The 22,928-nt window shown below is 42.0% G+C and overlaps 1 protein-coding gene across 1 annotated transcript in view; it reads right to left on the bottom strand.

Moving 5' to 3' along the window:
• Positions 1 to 15,809: 15,809 nt before the first annotated feature.
• Positions 15,810 to 22,928, bottom strand: part of tex55 (testis expressed 55) — a 37,808-nt gene continuing 30,689 nt past the window's right edge. The window contains exons 3-4 of the mRNA XM_063049918.1: positions 18,424 to 18,486; positions 15,810 to 17,038 (exon numbers count right to left, since the gene is read on the bottom strand). Coding sequence (XP_062905988.1) covers positions 16,988 to 17,038; positions 18,424 to 18,486 — 114 coding nt within the window. The 3' untranslated portion in view covers positions 15,810 to 16,987. The remainder of the gene's footprint in view (positions 17,039 to 18,423; positions 18,487 to 22,928) is intronic.

Raw genomic sequence — 22,928 nt, 5'->3', positions numbered from 1 at the left:
GTCCCTTGTTGGCTCTCCCAAGGCGATAGCATCCTTTAGTCGTACCGGAGTCTGTGGCAGTATAGGGTGGCCACAGCTTCCCAGTTCCAACCACTCTCTTGGGCCTAAGTCCAGAACTCGATAGTGTAGTCAGCCACTGACCGAACTCCCTGATGCAGCTTGATCAGCTAGTCCGTGGCTCTGTTTGCGCCAGCGTGATGATATAATGCCTTTTATGTGACAGCCATGAGTTCTTCCAAATCTGTGCACATCTCCAACCTTGATTTCCAATGCGTGGTGCCCAGGTGAGAGTTCTACTGGTCAGGAGGGAGATCATGAAGGCCACCTTTCTGCACTCTGAAGGCAACCGGGACGGCTGGAATTCAAACACCAAAGAGCACTGAGTGAGGAAGCCCCAGCAAGAACCCAGGTCCCCATCGAATGTCTCCAAGGTCAGAAGATGTACTGGCTCTGCAGAGCGACCTACAGCCTCACTTGATTGACTCTGGCATCCTCTTTGCGTTAGCTGGGACACGGCAGCCTGGAGGTCGTGTATCTCCAGGTTCTGTCTGGAAATCCTCTCGCTGTGGCTGGCCACAGTGGCCGAGAGACTCTGATACCCCACTGGATCTACACTGGCTCAGTCATACTCTGATGAGAGACCTTGACAAAGGGTGGTTAGGACCCAAATGCTGGAGTATCTGAGGTAAGGATCGAGACATGGTATGAGACTGGAACGAGAACCGAGCACGGAACAAACGCTAGACGATATCTCTAGTTGAGCTTGCAACTGAGCACTGAGGCTCTGTTCAGGTGCTCTTTACGTACTGAATCATTAGCACCAAAACACGATTGCCAATTAGCGGGATGGTCCTGAACCCTTAAAGGGGATAACGGTGTTGAACATTAAGGTGTAATTAATAAATTACAGACTGATATAGGCATTGGTATTGCCCAGGTGGTCGAAGGCCAAATGGAGAGCCGGTGAGATTGCGTCCACTGTAGACCTATTGTGGTGGTAGGCAAATCCATCATGGGCACTAGCCTCACCAGCATTAAGGACATCTTCAAAAGGTGATGCCTCAAAAAGGAGTCTCCTTGACAGGAGTTCAGTGAGACCCTCTCTCAGTACCTGCTGTCTGTGATCTCTGCTGCCCTCCAACTCTTCAACTGTGTGCTCACCCAGCTTACCTCATCCCCACTCCCCCACCCTCCTGGTTTCACCCATCACCTACTAGCTTGTCCTCCATCCCATCCCCCCCCCAACCCCACTTCCTTATTCTGATATCTTCCCCTTTCCTTTCTATTCCTGAAGATGGATCTCCGACTGGCACGTCGACTGTTTATTCACTTTCATAGATACTGCCTGACCCACCGAGTTCCTGCATTTTGTGTGTGTCGCTCTGGGTTTGCAGCACATACAGGTCGAGCACGTCGGCTCCATCCTCGAAAGGCAGAACTTCCTGGTGGCCAAACATTTCAATTCCCATTCCCATTCTGACACGTCAGTCCACGGCCTTCTCTTGTGCCACGATGAGGCCGCCCTCAGGGTGGAGAAGCAACGCCTTATATTCTGGGTAGCCTCCACCCTGATGGCATGAATATAGATTTCTCCTTCCAATAAAAAAATATTTTTTCTCACCTTGCCCTCTTCTGTTCCCCACTCTGACCTCACCTGCCTATCACCTCCCTTGGGTCCCCTCCTCTTTCCCTTTCTCCTATAGTCCACTCTCCTCTCCTATCCAACTACTTCTTCTCAAGCCCTTTAACTTTCCAATCGACCTGGCTTCACTTATCACCTAGCTAGTCCTCTTCCCCTCCCCACCCCAATCTTTCTGGCATCTTCCTCCTTTTTCAGTCCTGAAGAAGGGTCTCCACCTGAAAACATCGAATGTTTATTCATTTCCATGGAAGCTGCCTGACCTGCTGAGTTCCTCCAGCATTTTATGTGCATTGCGTTGGATTTCCAGCTTCCACAGACTTTCTTGTGTTTATAATCTGCAAGATCTCTTGTGTTTACCAAAGGAATGCCACTTTCATCTCACCTCTAGATCTTAGTCCTCCTAACATTGAGTACTTTCCTAGGGCAAGTACTCAAAATGCTTGCGGCACAGCAGGCTGGTGCGTTTACAGACATTTTTAATCTCTCCCCCTCCCAGTGTGTAGTGCCCTCCTGCTTCAAAATATCCATTATTGTCCTTGTACCAAAGAAAACCCAAAGTAGCATGTCTGAATGATTGCACTCACCTCAATCATAAGCAAATGCGTTGAGAGGCTGGTCAAGGACCACATCTGCAGATTGCTACCACCCACACTGGACCCCCTACAATTTGCCTCCTGACACAACCGATCAACAGGTGATGCCATAGCCACAAAAATACATACCTTCCTTACTCACCTGGAGAAGAGGGATGCTCACGTTAGAATGCTGTTCTTGGACTACAGCTCAACATTCAACACCATAACTCCCCCCCAGGCTCAACAAAAAGCTCAGAGTCCTTGGCCTGCAGCCTGCCTTGTGGAGCTGGATCCTGGACTTCCTGTTGGATCACTGGCACGTGGTAAGGCTGGGCACCCTCACCTCTTCCCCTTTGACCCTCAACGCAGGAGCCCCCCCCCCCCAGGGCTGTGTTCTGAGCCACCTCCTCTACTCCCTATGCACCCACAACTGTGTTGCCATGCGCAGCTCCAATCTGCTGATCAAATTTGCAGATGACACATCAATAGGCTTTATTTCCAATAAAGATGAGACAGCCTACAGAGAAGTCAACACCCTGATACTGTGGTGCCAAAAAAAACTCTCCCTCAATGTCGAAACGACAAAGGAGTTGATCAGGAGGAATGGCAACAGGCTAGCCCCTATTGACATCAATGAGACTGTAGCTGAGAGCGTGAGTTCCTCAGTGTACACATCACTGAGGGTCTCACCTGGACTGTACATACCGGCTGTGTGTTGAAAAGAGCACAACAGCGCCTCTTTCACCTCATATGGCTGAAGAAGTTCGGCATAAGTCCCCAAGTCCTCAGGACTTTCTACAGGGGCACCATCGAAAGTATCCTGACTGGCTGTGTCACTGCCTGGTACGGGAACTGTACTACCCTCAGTCGCAGAGCACTGCAGAGAGTGGTGCAGACAGCCCAGTGCATCTGTGGGTGTGAACTTTCCTCTATTCAGGACATTTACAGTGGCAGGTGTGTGAAAAAGGCCCGGAGGATCCTCTGGGACTCCAGCCAGCCCAACCACAAACTGTTTCAGCTGCTTCTATCTGGCAAACAGTACCACAGCATTAAGGCCAGGACCTACAGGCTACAGGACAGCTCCTTTCACTAGACCATCAGATTTATCAATACACACCGATCTGATTGTATATCTGACTGTACATACATGTATACAAAACAATTATGTATACAATCTTAGTGTTTGGGCAATATCCTGACACATTTCCCTTCTTCATGGCTTATACATTAACGATGGAGACGCAGCATAAAGATTTTTACTCCTTCATTGTGAGACAGATGTAAGAAATGAAATTCTAATTCTAATTGTTATGGGGTCTGGAGAAGATGTCTGACCTGCTGAGTTCCTCCAAAATTGTATATGTCACTCTGGAATTCCAGCATCTGCAGAATCTCGTGTTTAGAGTGAAATTAAAATTGAGTATCATGAGCAGATTATCAGTGTTACTTGTTAACAGTAAAGGGCACCATGGTGGCATAATGGTTAGTTCAGAGTTTAATTCCATCACAGTCTGTATGTTCCTCCCCATGAGTGTGTGGGTTTCCACTGGTAACCCGGTTTATTCCTACACTTCAAAGATATACTGGTTAGTAGGTTAATGGCTCATTGTATATTGTCGTCATTAGACTAGGGTTACATAGGTGGGTTGCTGGGCAGTACAGCTTGTTGAGATTGGAGGACCTGTTTCATACTGTATCTCTAAATAAAAAATAACCATTGTTGTTTTACATCCATCTATTTATTGCTAACTAAGAGTAAACTGATAAGATGGCAATTAACTGGTTTGTCCTGCTTCTTGTGAACAAAACATACTTACACAGTTGTCTATGTTGTCAAGCAAATGCTAGTGCTGTGACCATATCAGGACATCCTGACAGGAGCTGCGCCAACATCTGGAGAATCAGTCTTCTGTACCGTTGTTTGGTCCCAGAGCCTCTTCTGTAATCTGGTGTTTCCGGACATCACGCTTGAATCTAATCAGTTGGAGTTTGGCTTATGTGAAGCTGGGAAATAGTGATGTGTCATCGATTCGGTGCATCTGGCTGAACACAATGCAAGTGCTTCAACCCTGCCTTAAGAACATAGATGCTGTGTCCTCCCTATCAATGGGGAAGGGAATATTCTTGGAACCTTCTGCACTCTTTGTGTCAGGACGCTAGAGTAGGGATCCAATCGCAGACCCAGTACTGGGCACACAGCAATATTAATTGAGTAACAAATCCCGAGGTACAAACAAAGTCAGCGTCAAAGTTCAGGCAGAAATCAAATCATCCAGAGAAATCCAAAAACCAGAATCAGGAAACAGGCAGAGTCAATATTCAGATGGACAGAGTACAGATACAAATGCTGGAAAGACTCAGGAAAATTCACTGGCACAATCTGGCAACAAACAGGTGAAAACACAGGACTGAAATACACTGAGCAATAAACAGAGAGGGTGATGATAGGTGGAGCACAATGAGACACAGGGGGCAGCAATACAGGTAATAATGAGAAGCAGGTGAGAGATGGAGTACTCAGTAATACAGGGGCCGGAGTAGAGCAGGAGCGGGGACAAGAGGACATGGCAATACAAAACCACAGACTGACAGCTGGGGGGAAACACACAAAAAGACAGAGTTCAACTGGAGGCACTGACACTTTGGCTCTTTAACTGCTCACCTCCCCTCACCATTAAATGTGGTGGGATTGCTTAGCTCTGTCTATTGCACGCTGTTAGCACACATACAGTCCTGTGTTGCTGTAGCAGGCTGGGTTGATCAGATGTAATTATTTGAGTGTTCAGGAGATGTGGTAGTAAATCTACAAGCACAACAAAGTAATGTTTTGTTTGGCTGTATTCATGTATGATTGAATGACAATTAAAGTCGAATTGAATTGAAGTAACTTAAGCCTAGTTTATTATCATAAAATAGATAGCACAAATAAACCACACAAAGTACTATAGTCAGTCACAAAGATTTCTGCAAGCCACAAAGATTTTTGGGCTCATGATTCCTAGTCACCACTCAGTTGTTGCTAACAAGAGAAATCGGAGCAACACACACAAAATGCTGGAGGAACTCAGCAGGCCAGGCAGCATCTATGGAAAAAAGTACAGTTGACGTTTTGGGCTGAAGCCCTTCAGCAGGACTGGAGAAAAAAAACAGAGGAGTAGGTTTGAAAGGTGGGAGGAGAGGAAAGAGAAACACCAGGCAAGAGGTGAAACTTGGAGGGAGAGGGATGAAGCAAAGAACTAGGAAGTTGATTGGTGAAGGAGACAGAAGGCCATAGAAGAAAGGAAAATGGGGAGAGGAGGAGCACCAGAGGGAGGTGATGGGTAGGCAAGGAGATAAAATGAGAGAGGGACAAGAGGATGGGAAATGGTGAAGTGGGGATGGGGGGAGGTGTTGCTGAAAGTTTGAGAAATCAATGTTCATGCCATCAGGTTGGAGGCTACCCAAACGGAATAAAAGGTGTTGTTCCTCCAACCAGAGTGTGGCCTTATTCCAAAAGTGGAGGAGACCATGGATGGACATATCAGAATAGGAATGGGAAGTGGAATGAAAATGGGCAGCCACTGGGAGATCCTACTTGTTCTGGTGGATGGAGCATAGATGCTCGACAAAGCCATCTCCCAATCTACGTTAGGTCTCACCGATACACAGGAGGCCACACCGGGAGCACTGAACACAGCATATTAGCCCAACAGACTCGCAGGTGAAGTGACACCTCACCTGGAAGAACTGTTTGGGGCTCTGAATGATAGTGAAGGAGGAGGTGTAGGGGCAGGTGTAGTACTTGTTCCACTTGCAAGGATAAGTGCCAGGTGGGAGATCAGTGGGGAGGGACGAATGGACAAGGGAGTCATGAGGGGAGTGATCCCCGCGGAAGGCAGAAAGTGGGGGGTGGGGAGGAAAGATGTGTTTGGTGGTGGGATCCAGTTGGAGGTGGCGGAAGTTTCGGAGAATTGTGTGCTGGACGCTGAGGCTGGTGGGGTGGTAGGTGAGGACAAGAAGAATACTATCCCTGGTAGGGTGGTGGGAGGGTGGGGTAAGAGCAGATGTGCATAAAATGGAAGAGATGCAGTTGAGGGCAGTGTTGATGGTGGGGTTGTTACTGCTGGGGGAGCTCCTATTCTGTCTTGTGAAACCACCCCTTGGTCCCAGGCACCGATCACTATCCCGTTCTGGGTGAAATTCCAGTGAAGCCTCAAAAAGCAGCTCAATATATTCACAAGCACAGTCATTAAGAGACAGACAAATCCTTTGTTCATGTCACAGTATCAGCCTTTTATCATTCAAATAATACTTGTGTCCATTAACACAATCTCATAAATCGATTAGACATTTTAATGGTCACTCCTTCTTATCTCATTCCTTAATCTCACATTGTCCACACACATAACATTCCTTGGGCTTACACAATACATTGATGTTTACAGATAAGTGATAAACCTGATTTCCAAAAGAATCCAGCTATTAAAGTACTAACAGACATTCAGTCATTCTACATGCTAAAAGTTCAGAAAGAACTAAGCTGTAATCTGACCTGAAAGATATTCAATCATTACTCTATAAATCCATTTGCTACTGTTGTAGCTTCAATAAACTTGTGTGGCTCATGCCTCTCCTGACATACCCTTTTGTATTCTTAGCTAAAACACGTTTGATTGCTTGGCTTGATCATAATGGTAGTGTGAGAGAAATGCCAGTCCATGAAATTACAGATTGTGGTAGTGTACAAGTTTTGTGATTGATAATGCTTTTTCCTCTGTCCAAGGAGCTCTTATTTTATGTAAAAATGTTTTGTATGATACTTTATCAGTTTTGTTAAAATCCAGATTCATTACATCCACTCTGCTATGTTTTGTAACTTCAAAACATTAAGCTAATTCAAAGGAAGGCACGGGAGTTCAAAATAAAGGTGTAACTTCGAGTTTTACTTTTAAAGAAGGCAGGCACATATCAGGTGGTAGTGTGATGACATACACAATTAATGTAATTTTACATATAACCTGTAATCTCACATCGACAGTGATGAAATGCTTTGAGAGGTTGGTCATGACTAGACTAAACTCCTGCCTCAGCAAAGACCTGGACCCATTGCAATTTGCCTATCACCACAATAGGTCAACGGCAGATGCAATCTCAATGGCTCTCCATACAGCCTTAGACCACCTGGACAATACAAACACCTATGTCAGGATGCAGTTCATCGACTATAGCTCAACATTCAACACCATCATTCCCACAATCCTGATTGAGAAGTTACAGAACCTGTTCCTTTGTACCTCCCACTGCAATTGGATCCTCAACTTCCTAACCGGAAGCCCACAATCTGAGCGGGTTGGTGATAATATCTCCTCCTCGCTGACGATCAACACTGGTGCACCTCAGGGATGTGTGCTTAGGCCACTGCTCTACTGTCTCTATACTCATGACTGTGTGGCTAGGCATAGCTCAAATACCATCTATAAATTTGCCGATGATACAACCACTATTGGCAGAATCTCAGATGAACATGACAGGGCGTACAGGAGTGAGATATGCCAACTAGTGGAGTGGTGTCGCAGCAACTACCTGGCATTCAACCTCAGTAAGTCGAAAGAGCTGATTGTGGGCTTCAGGAAGGGTAAGACAAAGAAACACATATCAATCCTCATAGAGGGATCAGAAGTGGAGAGAGTGAGCAGTTTCAAGTGCCTGGCGTCAAGATCTCTGTGGACCTAACCTCGTCCCAACGTATCGATGTAGTTATAAATAAGGCAAGACAGAGACTACACTTCATTAGGAGTTTGAAGAGATTTGGCAAACAACAAATACACTCAAAAACTTCTATAGATGTACCGTGGAGAGCATTCTGACAGGCTGCGTCACTGTCTGGTATGGGGGATGGGGGCTACTGCACAGAACCGAAAGAAGCTGCAGAGGGTTATAAATTTAGTCAGTTCCATCTTGGGCACTAGCCTACAAAGTACCCAGGACATCTTCAAGGAGTAGTGTCTCAGAAAGGCAGCGTCCATTATTAAGGACCTTCAGCAACCAGGGCATGCCCTTTTCTCACTGTTACCATCAGGTAGGAGGCACAGAAGCCTGAAGGCACACACTCAGTGATTCAGGAACAGCTTCTTCCCCTCTGCCATCTGATTCCTAATGGACATTGAACCCATGAACACTACCTCACTTTTTTAATATATATTCTTTCTGTTTTTTGCACGATTTTTAATCTATTCAATATGTGTATACGATAATTGATTTACTTACTTATTTACTTATTTATTATTATTATTTTATTTTTTCTTCCTCTTCTATATTATGTGTTGCATTGAACTGCTGTTGCTAAGTTAACAAATTTCACGACACATGCCGGTGATAATAAACCTGATTCTGATTCTGATTTTGATTCTGAATTAATTATTTAAACGAGCAAGAATGCTTAATCGAACAATATACTGTATATACAAGATCACTCAAACATTACTGAAATATTAAATATACAACACTCCTCCCTGCTTAGCTATTAACTTCAACTCAACAGCGAATGCAACTCAAAAATATATGCAGTATACGATATAATACAACTATTATATGCACACATCCACAGCATAGTAAATTTTAAATTGTCTCATTCAGGCTTAAAGATTTAATTGCTGTGGAGGATTTCTTAATCTTGTGGTATAACGTCTTTCCTGACAGGGGGATCATTCTGCTTGGCAGGTGAGATGAGGCAGTGAAAATAATCTCATTTTCTGGGGCCTCTGTCATGGTGGTTGTAGAAGCTGACTCTGAGACAGCAAGAACTGGTTCTGACAGCTCTGTCACCAATGTTCCCTCTAACTTGTAATGGCCAGTGTTCGCAAAAATCTTCAGCTGTGCTATGTTTTGTCCATTGACAACAATGTGTGCACTGGATAATTTCTTCAGTAAAAACAGTATAAGTAAGCCAGTTCTAAAATCTACAGACTGCACTGTAATCTGCACATTCAAAAACCAGAAAAGGGAATGTGATGTGTACGATCATGAAATATACTTAACATGTCCACAATGTAGAGAGCGACAGGTTTTTGTGCACTAATAGCAAAAGGTGTGGGTGCGCACACACGGACACATCTTAGAGGGAACATTGCTGGACACCTTTCTTCTCCTTTTCTCTCTCTGGATCGACTTTGATCTCTTTTTTCCTTTCTCAGATTCCTTCTCTCTTTCTTATTCATATTCTTTCTCTCCATCTCTTCCCTCCTTTATCTTCTTCTAGTTTCTGTATCTTGATCTTGGGGAGGTCTATTTAGTTCACTGGGGTATTCTCTTATTAATCCTTCTATTGCTCTCTTTACAATCTAATCTCTCTTCTTGGTTACCTCATGCACAACATCACCTGATGGTTTTTCTGTTTTCACATCTCCATTAACTCCTTTCTTTGCAACACACATTAAAGTTGCTGGTGAACGCAGCAGGCCAGGCAGCATCTCCAGGAAGAGGTACAGTCGACGTTTCGGGCCGAGACCCTTCGTCAGGACTAACTGAAGGAAGAGTTAGTAAGAGATTTGAAGGTGGGAGGGGGAGGGGGAGATCCAAAACGATAGGAGAAGACAGGAGGGGGAGGGATGGAGCCAAGAGCTGGACAGGTGATTGGCAAAAGGGATATGAGAGGATCATGGGACAGGAGGCCCAGGGAGAAGAAAAAGTGGGGGGGGGGACCCAGAGGATGGGCAAGGGGTATAGTCAGAGAGTCAGAGGGACAGAGGGAGAAAAAGGAGAGTGAGAGAAAGAATGTGTGTATATAAATAAATAACGGATGGAGTACGAAGGGGAGGTGGGGCATTAGCGGAAGTTAGAGAAGTCAATGTTCATGCCATCAGGTTGGAGGCTACCCAGACGGAATATAAGCTGTTGTTCCTCCAACCTGAGTGTGGCTTCACCTTTACAGTATGGGAGGCCATGGATAGACATGTCAATGGGAATGGGATGTGGAATTAAAATGTGTGGCCACTGGGAGATCCTGCTTTCTCTGGCGGACAGAGTGTAGGTGTTCAGCAAAGCAGTCTCCCAGTCTGCGTCGGGTCTCGCCAATATATAGAAGGCCACATCAGGAGCACCGTCACAGTATATCACGCCAGCCGACTCACAGGTGAAGTGTCGCCTCACCTGGAAGGACTGTCTGGGGCCCTGAATGGTGGTAAGGGAGGAAGTGTAAGGGCATGTGTAGCACTTGTTCCGCTTACAAGGATAAGTGCCAGGAGGGAGATCAGTGGGGAGGAATGGGGGGGACGAATGGACAAGGGAGTCGCGTAGGAAGCGATCCCTGCGGAAAGCCGGGGGGGGGGGGAGGGAAAGATGTGCTTGGTGGTGAGATCCCGTTGGAGGTAGCGGAAGTTACGGAGAATAATATGTTGGACCCGGAGGCTGGTGGGGTGGTAGGTGAGGACCAGGGGAACCCTATTCCTAGCGGGGTGATGGGAGGATGGAGTGAGCGCAGATGTGCGTGAAATGGGGGAGATGCGTTTCAGAGCAGAGTTGATGGTGGAGGAAGGGAAGCCCCTTTCTTTAAAAAAGGAGGACATCTCCCTCGTCCTGGAATGAAAAGCCTCATCCTGAGAGCAGATGCGGCGGAGACGGAGGAATTGCGAGAAGGGGATAGCATTTTTGCAAGAGACAGGGTGAGAAGAGGAATAGTCCAGATAGCTGTGAGAGTCAGTAGGCTTATAGTAGACATCAGTAGATAAGCTGTCTTCAGAGATAGAGACAGAAAGATCTAGAAAGGGGAGGGAGGTGTCGGAAATGGACCAGGTAAAATTGAGAGCAGGATGAAAGTTGGAGGCAAAGTTAATGAAGTCAACGAGCTCAGCATGCGTGCAGGAAGCAGCGCCAATGCAGTCATCAATGTAGCGAAGGAAAAGTGGGGAACAGATACCAGAAAAGGTTTGGAACATAGATCGTTCCACAAAGCCAACAAAAAGGCAGGCATAGCTAGGACCCATACGGGTGCCCATAGCTACACCTTTAGTTTGGAGGAAGTAGGTGGAGCCAAAGGAGAAATTATTAAGAGTAAGGACTAATTCCGCTAGACGGAGCGGAGTGGTGGTAGAGGGGAACTGATTAGGTCTGGAATCCTAAAAGAAGCAGAGAGCTTTGAGACCTTCCTGATGGGGAATGGAAATATATAGGGACTGGACATCCAACTCCTTTCTTTTATGCCTTTCATTCATCCATCTGGGCTTTGGTTGTTTTGCATCTACTTTTACAAGCAGTTTTTTGTCTTCCACTTGAAGTTCATACATCCATCCCTCCTGATTGATTAGTACTTATCCAATCAGGTTTCTGCTGTAAGCAATCTGGGACAGTGGAAACCTGATTGGATGTGGACTAAAAATTAGGAGGGACGGACAACTGAGGTATAAATACTACTGAACTAGACTTGCCCAGGCATCATCCCTGATGAAGATTGAAGAGTTTGTCATTGAAACATCGGTTAAATTTGATATCTGTACCCAGCTGGAAGCCAGAGAAGAGTTTATTCGCCTTTCTCATATATGTTGCCTACCAGAACAGTTGTGGTCAGAACGCTGCTTTTGTTACTTCCATGCTTCCTCTAAACAGTGTAGTCCTTCCTTGGTCCAAAATGATTTCCGAGCAGAGGCACAGAGGTTGGCACTAACACCTATTTGCCTTCTGTTGGGCAATGTTTCATGGTGTCCAGCATGGAGACAGTTGTGACTTCTTCCAGTACCTTTCTTAATTTGCTTTCAGTTGACTTTATTGCGGGTTTCCAATTGGTGGATAGATCTCCAATCAAGTTATAGCTGTTTTCGCCAACCACACCCCACAATGCTGGTCCTTCTCTTTTTACTACATACAAGCTCAATGTGGCTTGTTGGTTGTTGTATTTCACCGTTACGAATGTCATTCCCACAGGATCTTTTCTGCAGTATAAGTTCCTAGCTGAGTATTTGCAGGCTTCAGTTTGGTATCTTTGAAATGTTGTTCAGACTCATTTTGTGGGATAACAGAATCAGTGTCCGATTGCATTTTAATTGATTTGCCAGTCACTTCTGGCATAAGCCATATTGCTTGTCTGGAAATAACTCGGAAAATGTGTAGCTGTGGTGGTTGATGGTTGAGTTGAGTTGTCTCCGATCTTGGCAATCCATTTCCAAACGTTCCATCACCACATAAGAAGACATCATCAGTGTGCTGTTCCAACCAGGAAGCGACCAAATTGGTTGCCATTCGATACATTTGAAATATCTCAGCAATTACAACCCAACAGCTCCAAGAACATAGAATTTCAGTCGTGCATAAACCCACAGCAACATTGAGGAAAGTACTCTGCAGACGTAAGGAACAAACCAATGTGGTCTACAGAATCCAATACAGGGACTGCAGCAAACGTTAAGTTGGCCAAACTGGGAGAAAACTATCCACAAGGATCCATGATGATCAACTGGCTGTTAAGCAGCATCACCAACTCTCCCTGGTGTCTACCTATGAAGATCAAGAGGGGCACATATTTATACTTTATTGTAAGTAAGAATGTAAGAACAAGAATGCCATGATATAGCTTTATAAAATGGTCATTCAGTCACAACAGAAATGTGTTCCGTTTTGGGTGCATCATTTTTGAAAGACCTAAAGGTTTTGGAGAGGGTGCCAGGGATGAGAGAATTTATACTTTATACCTATATTTTATACTTTATTGTCACCAAACAATTGATACTAGAACGTACAATCATCACAGCGATATTTGATTCTGTGCTTCCCACTCCCTGGATTACAAATATTAAATATTAAAAATATTTAAAATAGTAAAAATTAGTAAATATTAAAAATTTAATTTATAAATCATAAACAGAAAATAGAAAAATAGAAACTAAGGTAGTGCAAAAAAACCGAGAGGCAGGTCCGGATATTTGGTGGGTACGGCCCAGATCTGCGTCAGGATCCGTTCAGCAGTCTTATCACAGTTGAAAAGAAGCTGTTCCCAAATCTGGCCATAGGAATCTTCAAGCTCCTAAGCCTCCTCCCGGAGGGAAGAGGGGTGAAAAGTGTTTTGGCTGGGTGGGTCGTGTCCTTGATTATCCTGGCAGCATTGCTCCGACAGCGTGCAGTGTAAAGTGAGTCCAAGGACGGAAGATTGGTTTGTGTGATGTGCTGCGCCATGTTCACAATCTTCTGCAGCTTCTTTCAGTTTTGGACAGGACAACTTCCATACCAGGTTGTGATGCACCCAAGAAGAATGCTTTCTACAATGCATCTATAAAAATTAGTGAGGGTTTTAGGGGACAGGCCAAATTTCTTTAGTTTTCTGAGGAAGTAAAGGCGCTGGTGGGCCTTCTTGGCAGTGAACTCTGCTTGGTTGGACCAAGTCAGATCATTTGTGATATTGACCCCGAGGAACTTAAAGCTTTTGACCTGTTCCACTTGCGCACCACCGATGTAAGTTGGGTCGTGCAGTCTGCTACTCCTTCTGAAGTCAACAACCAATTCCTTCGTCTTGCTGACGTTGAGGGATAGGTTATTGTCTTTGCACCATACCACCAGGTTCTTAATTTCCTCTCTGTACTCAAACTCATCATTACCCAAGATACGGCCTACAATTGCGTCATCAGCAAACTTATATATTGAGTTTGATGGAAACTTGGCTACACAATCATGGGCGTACAGTGAGTACAGCAGGGGGCTGAGTACACAGCCTTGTGGGGCACTGGTGCTCAGAGTGATTGTAGAGGAGAGCTTGTCCCCTATTTTTACAACCTGGGTCCTGTCTGTGAGGAAGTTGAAGATCCAGCTGCAGATCTGAGTGCTAAGGCCCAGGTTCTGGAGCTTACGAATCAGTTTATTTGGAATGATGGTATTCAAGGCAGCGCTGTAGTCAAAGAAAAGGAGCCTTACGTATGCGTCTTTATTCTCCAGGTGTTCCAAGGAGGAATGTGGGGCCAGAGAGATGGCATCTGCCGTTGACCTGTTGCTCCGGTAGACGAATTGCAAAGCGACAAGGTTGACTGGTAGGCTGTGGTTGATGTGTGCCATAACAAATCTCTCGAAGCACTTCATAGCAATTGATGTCAGAGTCACAGGTCGATAGTCATTCAGGCATACCACCTTGATCTTCTTCGGCACTGGGATTATCGTTGCCTTCTTAAAACTGGGCATCAGTGAAAGTTATGACGCAAGCAAACATGTGGCATGCAAGAGAGGACCTGGAAGACATGTAGACCTCGATCCCATTTCTGAGGCAAAATTCCAGAAAACAGAGTTCACCATGCAACCGATTAGCGATGGGACCCCTTCCCTACATCGCAATGATGTCTCCATAATGACGACTAATCAACTGATTGATAAGTGCATAAAAGGGAAGCATTCAGAGTATGCATCACAAGTGAAGTCCTCGTATGGAGACAAAACCATTGCAAATGGATTGCCAACATCGGAGAAGAACTCAACCCAACCATATTGCTTGTCCAATACTAATTTTCACATTGTAAATTTCAAGGCTACACAGTCCTGTGTCACTCAAAGGATCAAAGGTTCATTTTTATTGTCAAAGTATGCATGTACAATACAACTCTGATATTCATCTTCTCCAGATAACCATCAAATACAGAAAAGAAAAATAACATCAACCCATACCCGCATGAAAAAGAAAAACAAAACTCACGAACTCCAAACTCCCACCTCCTCCCTTGCACAAAAGTTAACATATCACCCCCATGGAAAACAGCAGCTGGAATATCAAATCCCAAACCCCCAACCCCGTCTCGCATGATAAAAATGGTGACAATAACGTCACACCCCCACCCCCTCTGTCACACATAAAAACAAACAGATCACACACACAGAAATACCAACAAGAACATCGGACCCCAAATATCCAATCCCTCCCCTCACAAAAACTACCATATTGCCCACCTGGAACCCCAACCTGCCAATCGGCAACAAGAAAGTAAACACAGAAATCTGAAGGAGAGCAATATAAACCACAGTCCAATAATCCCATAAATCTTAGAATTTTGAAAACATCCTCCCATCAGAATTGAACTCAGTCTTTCCGTGAAGAGAACAATGGCTTCAGTTCCAAGTGTTCCTGCATCACTTTTACAATAGCAGCAAAACTAGTTTCTGATGGTTTGTTTGGAGCAGTTAAACTTCGAAGCAAACTGTATCCTTTTAAACCCAATTCACTTGGCAAAATTGGCACTCGCTTCTTATTGGCTATTTCATTTGCTTCAAAACTCTGTTCCAATGGCTCAGTATACATGAGCCAATTACCTGTTGTGTAATCAAACTCGTCAATCTTTCCATGCATCCAACCATTTCTGATTTTTTTAAATGATTATCATCACCCGGTGCTCACTCTTTATGAACCTTGAATTCTCCTGTTTATGGCCTTTTTAAAAACTCAACATCTCTGCATGTACTGGGCTGCATTTAACTCAACCATTCCTCGCTTTGTTTTTTTTAAACTTGAAAGCTTCGCTGCACTTGAACAGGTCAGTGCCCATCTCGAAGTTGTTTTGAAAATACCTCGTCACCAATGTTATGTTCTGTAACTTCAAAATATTAAACTAAATCAAAGGAAGGCACGGGAGTCCAAAGCATGGGTGTAACTTTGAGTTTTACTTTTAAGTGAGGCACACATTTCACATGGTAGCGTGACGACGTATGCAATTAACGTATTTTTACATATAACCCGTAATTAATTATTTAAATGAGCAAGACTGCTTAATCAAATGATATATATACAAGATTATTCTAATATTCTAACATTACTGAAATATTAAGTACACAACATCACTCCAAGCTCAAACCACCCCCACACCCCCTTCATTATCTACCCTTCTAGCCAGTGGATGCCCAGTTTTCAGTTGCCAGGTCTGTTCTCGTAATATTCCAGTTAGTACATATTGCACAGTCTTGCAAGTGATACCCTATCACTATTTACAAAAGTTAGTATATTATTCCTACTAAAGTGAACTATCTCATATTTTTCCACCTTACATAAAATGTGTCACCCTGTGATCAATTATTTCACCTATTGCCTTCAAATCTGATTTCCCATCTATATTTGTACCATTGGCAAATTTAGATTTACTACACTCTATAGTTTTATCTGAGCAATGAAGATGTTGTAGTATGAGGACCTGCATTGATTCTTTTATTAACCTATCAGTAAAAGCCTGTCTAGCGGTAAGAAATTCTTTTATTTTAACTAACTCTGCATTGTATTTTCTCTATCAAAGGAGTTCTTATCTATGTGATAACTTTTTGTATAGTACTTTATTAAATGTTTTAATCCAGATATATTTTATCCACTCACAGCACAAATCACCCCATCCCATCCTTACCTACACAGCTAAATACATCCTCAAAAATGTGTTAGCTTTGTCAAACACAAGTTCCCTTTCATAAAAGCAATTTGATTCTACCTAATTATTTAATGGCTTCATATGCCCTGTTAACTTGTCCATAATAACAGATAGACTAGATGTAAAAAGATGCATTCATATGTTTGTTTTCAGAAAAAAAAAGTTGCTATCATTGTAAATCTTAACATCAAATTCGTGCAAAATATACATCCATAATTAGAAATATTGACCTGATCTTGGTGTCTGTTTGGGAAAGGGATACAATTTCATCCATTCAATCTTTGGCATTGTTCACTTGTCTTGTGTTCTCTATTTTACACTATACTGTATGATATTACAGAAACAATAAGAGGAGGCTTGATTAAAAATCAAAACACATCAACTCCTACATAATGTTTTCATAGCCCAGTCGGGTCTGGTGCAGTTTATTCCACACAGAATTCTTGCTGGTCACGCATCCAGATCATTGCTTGTATCTGTCATGGAGCAGAAATAGTCACATATTGTGAATAGATATTGTGAACTTCACCGTATTGTGTCCATTATAAAAACAAGAAAATAACTATTGATTTAAAATAGAGTATATTCTGTGCCAAAGAATCCAGTCCAGAGGATCAAATGCATAAAAAGGCAAGGAGAAATATTATCACAACTCAACAAGAACTAAATACATTTAAAGAGTTTTTGTCGCAAATATCTTCAACATTTGTTGTGGAATCTACAGGGAATTTATAACAATACTAATGACATGAATTATTTAAAGTAATGGAACGCCTATTGCTGCAGTTTCATACCTCAAAAATTGAGAATGATTTGAAGACAATCCAACATATGGGGATGGGGGGCAGGAAGAAGTTTCTGGGGAATATGCATTTGGGAATAGCACAGCATTGAGATCAAAATGTAGAAAAGGAAGATAGGTGAAGAGTGACCTTTTAGGAAATAGGGAAAGACAGGGAGCAAAGATTCAAAGTAGGAAAAGACAGATGAGCTACAATTTAAAGAAGTGGTTAAAATACGGAAGTGCAAAATTTTAAACCTAGAAGGGAAGAATAGGAAAACAAAACCAATCACAATAAGTTACATGAAGGGAGACATGGGTATGCATAATATTCAGACAGAAAAAAACTTTAGTCATAAGGATATGGAAGAACTAATTTTAAACAAGGAAACTATTGAAGCATTATGTCATTAAATGATAAAGTAAACAAATAGTAAAATAGCAAATAAATTTAAAGATCTTCATTTGGAATTTCCAGAAAGTGGGAAAATCTGTTGGGTGAAATTGATTATTATTTTGTGAGGGTTAATTTAAACAGTAAAAACATTCTCAAAATGTTGGTATGGTTGCAGGTCAGTCAAAATTGGGCTCATTAATAGTAGGACAAAAATATAATAGGAAATTTGCAGCCACATAAGAGAGCTAAGTTGGAAATACAAAAATTATCTCCCTACAATTGTTGCCCATCTTGCTGAACATTTGCAACTGTTCCTGCTTTTATTTTAATTGTCACTGTATTGACTGTGACAAGAGAGTAGATTTAGAAAAATAATTAGAATTACCAAGATATCAGAATCAGGTTTAATCAGAATCACAATCTGGTTTAATATCACTGTCTATAGAACAGTTTTCTTTAACGAGTATTGTGGCAGAGTGCATGGGTAAACTATTCCTAGATCAATTGTATTATTCTAAAGCTATCTCAATTGAGAATCCTAGATTAGACTTTCAAATGGGAGCTTCTTCACCTGTCTACCTCAGCTTAATATTTCCCGTGTATTTACCCACTGAGGTGCAGGATAACCTTGGGCAACAGCTTTTTTATTAATGTTGCAAATTATTTTGTGGTACATCTCATACCTGCTGTAACATGAACTCAAGGGGGTCATCTGGTCTTTCGTATACCAGATTTTCCGTCATGTTCTGTAAAACAAAATACATTTAAAATCTGTGACATTTCTTTACAGAATTAATATTAAAAACCCAGTCTAAAAACTGTTAATCCTCCTACCTGAGTTACGTGGGTGCTTACGTTTTCATTTTGGTAGTTTTATGAAAATGTTTATTTTATAAAAAACATATAGTGCTTTACAAGAACTAATTGATTTCTGAAAAGTTTGCACTGTTTAGTGAAACCCAGCATGTTCCAATTTTTTAAATTATTTATTCCTTTACTTTTTCATTCAGCTTACTGGAAATCTTTGCTTATTGTAGTATTTTACATATAATTTATTCATTGTACAATTTTCCCAGAACGTTATGCCTCATTTACTCTATTTATTTTCAGGCCAGTGACTGAATATTAATATTGCATTTTAGTCTGAAGGCTGAGGAATCACCATTATTCCATACTCTGTTTAGCATATTCATCAGAAACTTAGGGTTGCTACTGAAACATCTCCTATTTAAGACCCCTATATGCAGCAGTTGCTGGGTTTCAGAGAGAAAGCACTTTGGTCTACATTTACCCTCTCACCAGCACCACAACTACTTGCACCCCAAAACCAATTCCTGCATGATAGCTAATGTTCGGTTGTTTTTGATTATCTTTTTTTTATTATTATTACAATGTTGGAATGCAGTGAAGGTGTTTCTCATGAAGTATTTTTCATCGGCGTACCTATGCAAAATAACTTAATACCAAATATTTTTGAAAAGACTCAGAGTAATGGAATGATTCAGCATAGAAACAGTCCCTTCGGCTCAACTTGTCCGTGCAGATCATGATGCCTATCTACGCTAATCCAATCTTTCTTCATTACTTCCATATTCTTGTAAGCATTGCCTATTCAAGTATTTGTCAAAATATCTCTTAAATGTCCTTTTTTGTATCTGATTCCACATTCTCCTCAGGCAGTGAGTTCCAGTGCTATTCTCCAAGTAAAAGCAACTTACCCCTCAAAACTAATCAATAAGCTCTGAGACCTTGGTCTCAATACCTCCTTGTGCAATTGGATCCCTGTTTACCTCACTTGCAGACCCCAGTCAGTTCAGATTGGCAACAACATCTCCTCCACAATCTCCATCAGCACAGGTGCACAACAAGGCTGTGTGTTTAGTCCCCTGCTCTACACACTTTACACCTATGAGTGTGTGGCTAAGCACAGGTGCAATGCCATATTTATGTTTGCTGACAACACAACTCTCATAGACCGAATCAAGGGTGGTGATAAATCAGTATAGGAGGGAGATTGAAAATGTGGCTGAGTGGTGCCACAACAACTTCTTACTCAATGTCTGCAAGACCAAAGAGCTGATTATTGACTTCAGGAGAAGGAAACCAGAGGTCCATGAGCCAGTCCTCATCAGAGGATCAGAGGTGGAGAGGGTCAGAACTTTAAATTCTTCAGTGTTATCATTTCAGAGGACCTATCCTCGACCCAGCACGTTGGTGCAATTATGAAGAAAGCACAGGTCGCCTCTACTTCTTCAGGATTTTTCACAGATTGAGTATCACACCTAAAACTTTGACAAGCTTCTATAGATGTGTAGTAGAGAGTATATTGACTGGCTGCATTACAGCCTGCTATGGAAACACCAACGCACTTGTAGGGAAAATCCTACAAAAAGTAATGGATATGGCCCAGTCCATCATGGGTAAAGCCTTCCCCACCATTGAGCAGATCTACATGAAACACCCACCACCCAGGACATGCTCCCTTCTCACTGCTGCTGTCAGGAAGAAGGACCAAATTCAGAAGCAGGTACTACCCCTTAAACATCAGGCTCTTGAACCAGAGGGGATAACATCACTCAACTTCACTTGCCCCATCATTGAAATGTTCCCATCACCAATGGACTCACCTTCAAGCACTCTTAACTCATGTTCTCAATATTTATTGTTTATTTATTTATTAATTATTATTTCTTCTTTATTTTGTAGTTGCACAGTTTGTTGTCTTCTACACTCTGGTTGAATGCCCAAGCTGGCCAGACTATCATTGATTCTGTTATAGTTTAATGTACTTTGATAGTAAATTTGAATTTTTGAACTTTGTACCTGTGTTTTCAGTCTAAAAGGAACTATGGACCTGAACCCAAGGCCTTGCTGTACATCAACACTCCTAAAGCCCATGCTATTTACTGTAAATATCCTTCTAGTATCTGATATCCCAAAATGCATAATCTCACACTTGTCTGGATCAAATTCCATCTATCGCTGCCAAAGTCCAACTTTCCAGCTGAATCTACATCTATCTGTATCCTTAGACATCCTCCTTCACTATTTATGACTCCTCCGATTTTCATCTCGTCAGCAATCAGACCATCTACCACCAGTCATTTAACTATACAGGTTGAGTACCCTTTATCCTAAGTGCCTGGGGTCAGAAGCGTTTCAGATGTTGGAAGGTTAAATGAGAGAACTTGGGATCGCCATCATTTCTGACTCTGAATTTATGTGCTACTGGTAAGCAGTCTTTGTCTTACACTTGTTCATCATACGTACGTACAGTACTTAACAGCAAAAATTATTACATACCATTAATATAATGAAAATATAATGTGTGCAGGGTAACAAAAACAACACAGCAGCATCGGGAAAATACTTGAAACAGCTATCAAACAACAAATGACGGCAAGATTTCAGCCTCCACCTACGATGCCGTGTTTTGATTAAAAGGTTACATTACATTGCATTTGATTTTATGAAAGGTATAAAAACCAATCAGTATTGTAGACTTGTTCTGGTGTTAAGATGTTCAGCAGCGATGATCTTCACAAACTTATTAATGCTTCGTGATCAGCAGATGCTTTATCTTTAAAATCTTTAAAATTTTAATGCCATGCTTTTTCTTATATTTCTGCAACCAGCCTGCTGAATATTCACAATTACCGTCAATTTTCAGTTCGTTTTGATCAATCTTTGCTTGTTTTATGATCAGCAATACCGTTAAGCGGCATATGTTCAGTCCGATGCTCCATTCTTTCAATATGTGATCACGATCTTTATTTTTGCTTTATGCAGAATTTTTCTATTTTTCTTTAACTTCTGTTCACAACAGATGTGAGGCTGCTTCTCAGAACTGTCTATGATGCTCAGAGACCTGCGCATCGCCTGGGAACACCCCCAGCACCTTGTGGAATTTTATATTGGTGACATCATGTCAGCTCTCCAAAGAAATTCGGATTTCTGAAGTTTTTGGAGGTTGGATTTTCAGACAAGGGATACTCAACCTGTGTTGAAACAACAAAGGTTTCAGTACCAATTCCTGAGGTATACCACTGGTAACAGCCTTCCAGACAGAAAAACAACCTTCCACCACCACCTTATGTCTCCCATCACCAAATCAATTTTGGATCCAGTTTGTCAACACTCATCAGATCACATGTGGTTTAACTGTCTGGATCCACCTACAATGTGGAACCTTGTCTAAAGCCTTGCTAAAGTCTACAGTACGTATGACATATTTATCTCCTTACCTTCATGAATTTTCTTAGTTACCTCCTCAAAAACCTGAATGAGATTTGAGTTAGGATTTCCCTTGGACAAAACCACACTGATTCGTCCTAATTAATCCCAGCTTTTCCAATTAAAAATATATCTTGTCCCTTATAATTTTTTCATATAATTTTCTTACTACAATATCATCAGCCTATAGTTTTCTGACTTATTCCTATTTGGACAACATATTTCCTCTTCTGCATGAAGAATTGGAAGTAAGTCATTGTAGCAAAATATGATCATCTCCATTGGATGGTATTAAAAAAACAATTAGTTATTAGTCACAACTGCTTTAAGACTGGTACGTTTGTCATTTCATGCTAAAACCAGATATACAAGCTGACTAATTAAGTAAACAGGTAGAATAACACAAATAAGAATAACAGATTTATCTTGCTCTAACCCTGAATTTGTTGTCAATGACATAAAAATGAGGATTGTGTTGACCTTAGTAGAATCTTCTCACAAAAACGCGGCAAGCAGTGTGGTAGGGATCTTATCATTCCAGCAATGACAGTAATTCCTATCTAGCACTAGTTCCAGTAGATCCCTACATGCAGCAATTTACATATTAACAAGTGAGTTGTTATGCTGGTTATTAAGTTTTCCTAGAAATTCATTTGCACGACTTTGAAAAATCTTGAGCCATTCAGTTGAAATCACTGTAGCCCAGAGTATAGCAATATTTATCTATCTCTTGGTCCCAAGCAAATGAAAATACAATTAATTCCAGCATTTCCACTTGCTATTTTAGCTCCTTAAAGTCAATAATTTTCACTCTACGTCTCAGGATTTTGGCACCAATAGCAACCATTTATCTCTATCTATTCTGTTTACTTTCTTCATAATTTAAATACTTCTATGTAATTTCCTCATATCTCTTTTCTAAAGAGAGTAATCACAGCCTCTAGAGTCTATAAAT

The sequence above is a fragment of the Mobula hypostoma genome, chromosome 6 (genome assembly GCF_963921235.1).
Source record: "Mobula hypostoma chromosome 6, sMobHyp1.1, whole genome shotgun sequence".
Classification (NCBI taxonomy): domain Eukaryota; kingdom Metazoa; phylum Chordata; class Chondrichthyes; order Myliobatiformes; family Myliobatidae; genus Mobula; species Mobula hypostoma.
This window is presented reverse-complemented; position numbering and strand designations above follow the sequence as displayed.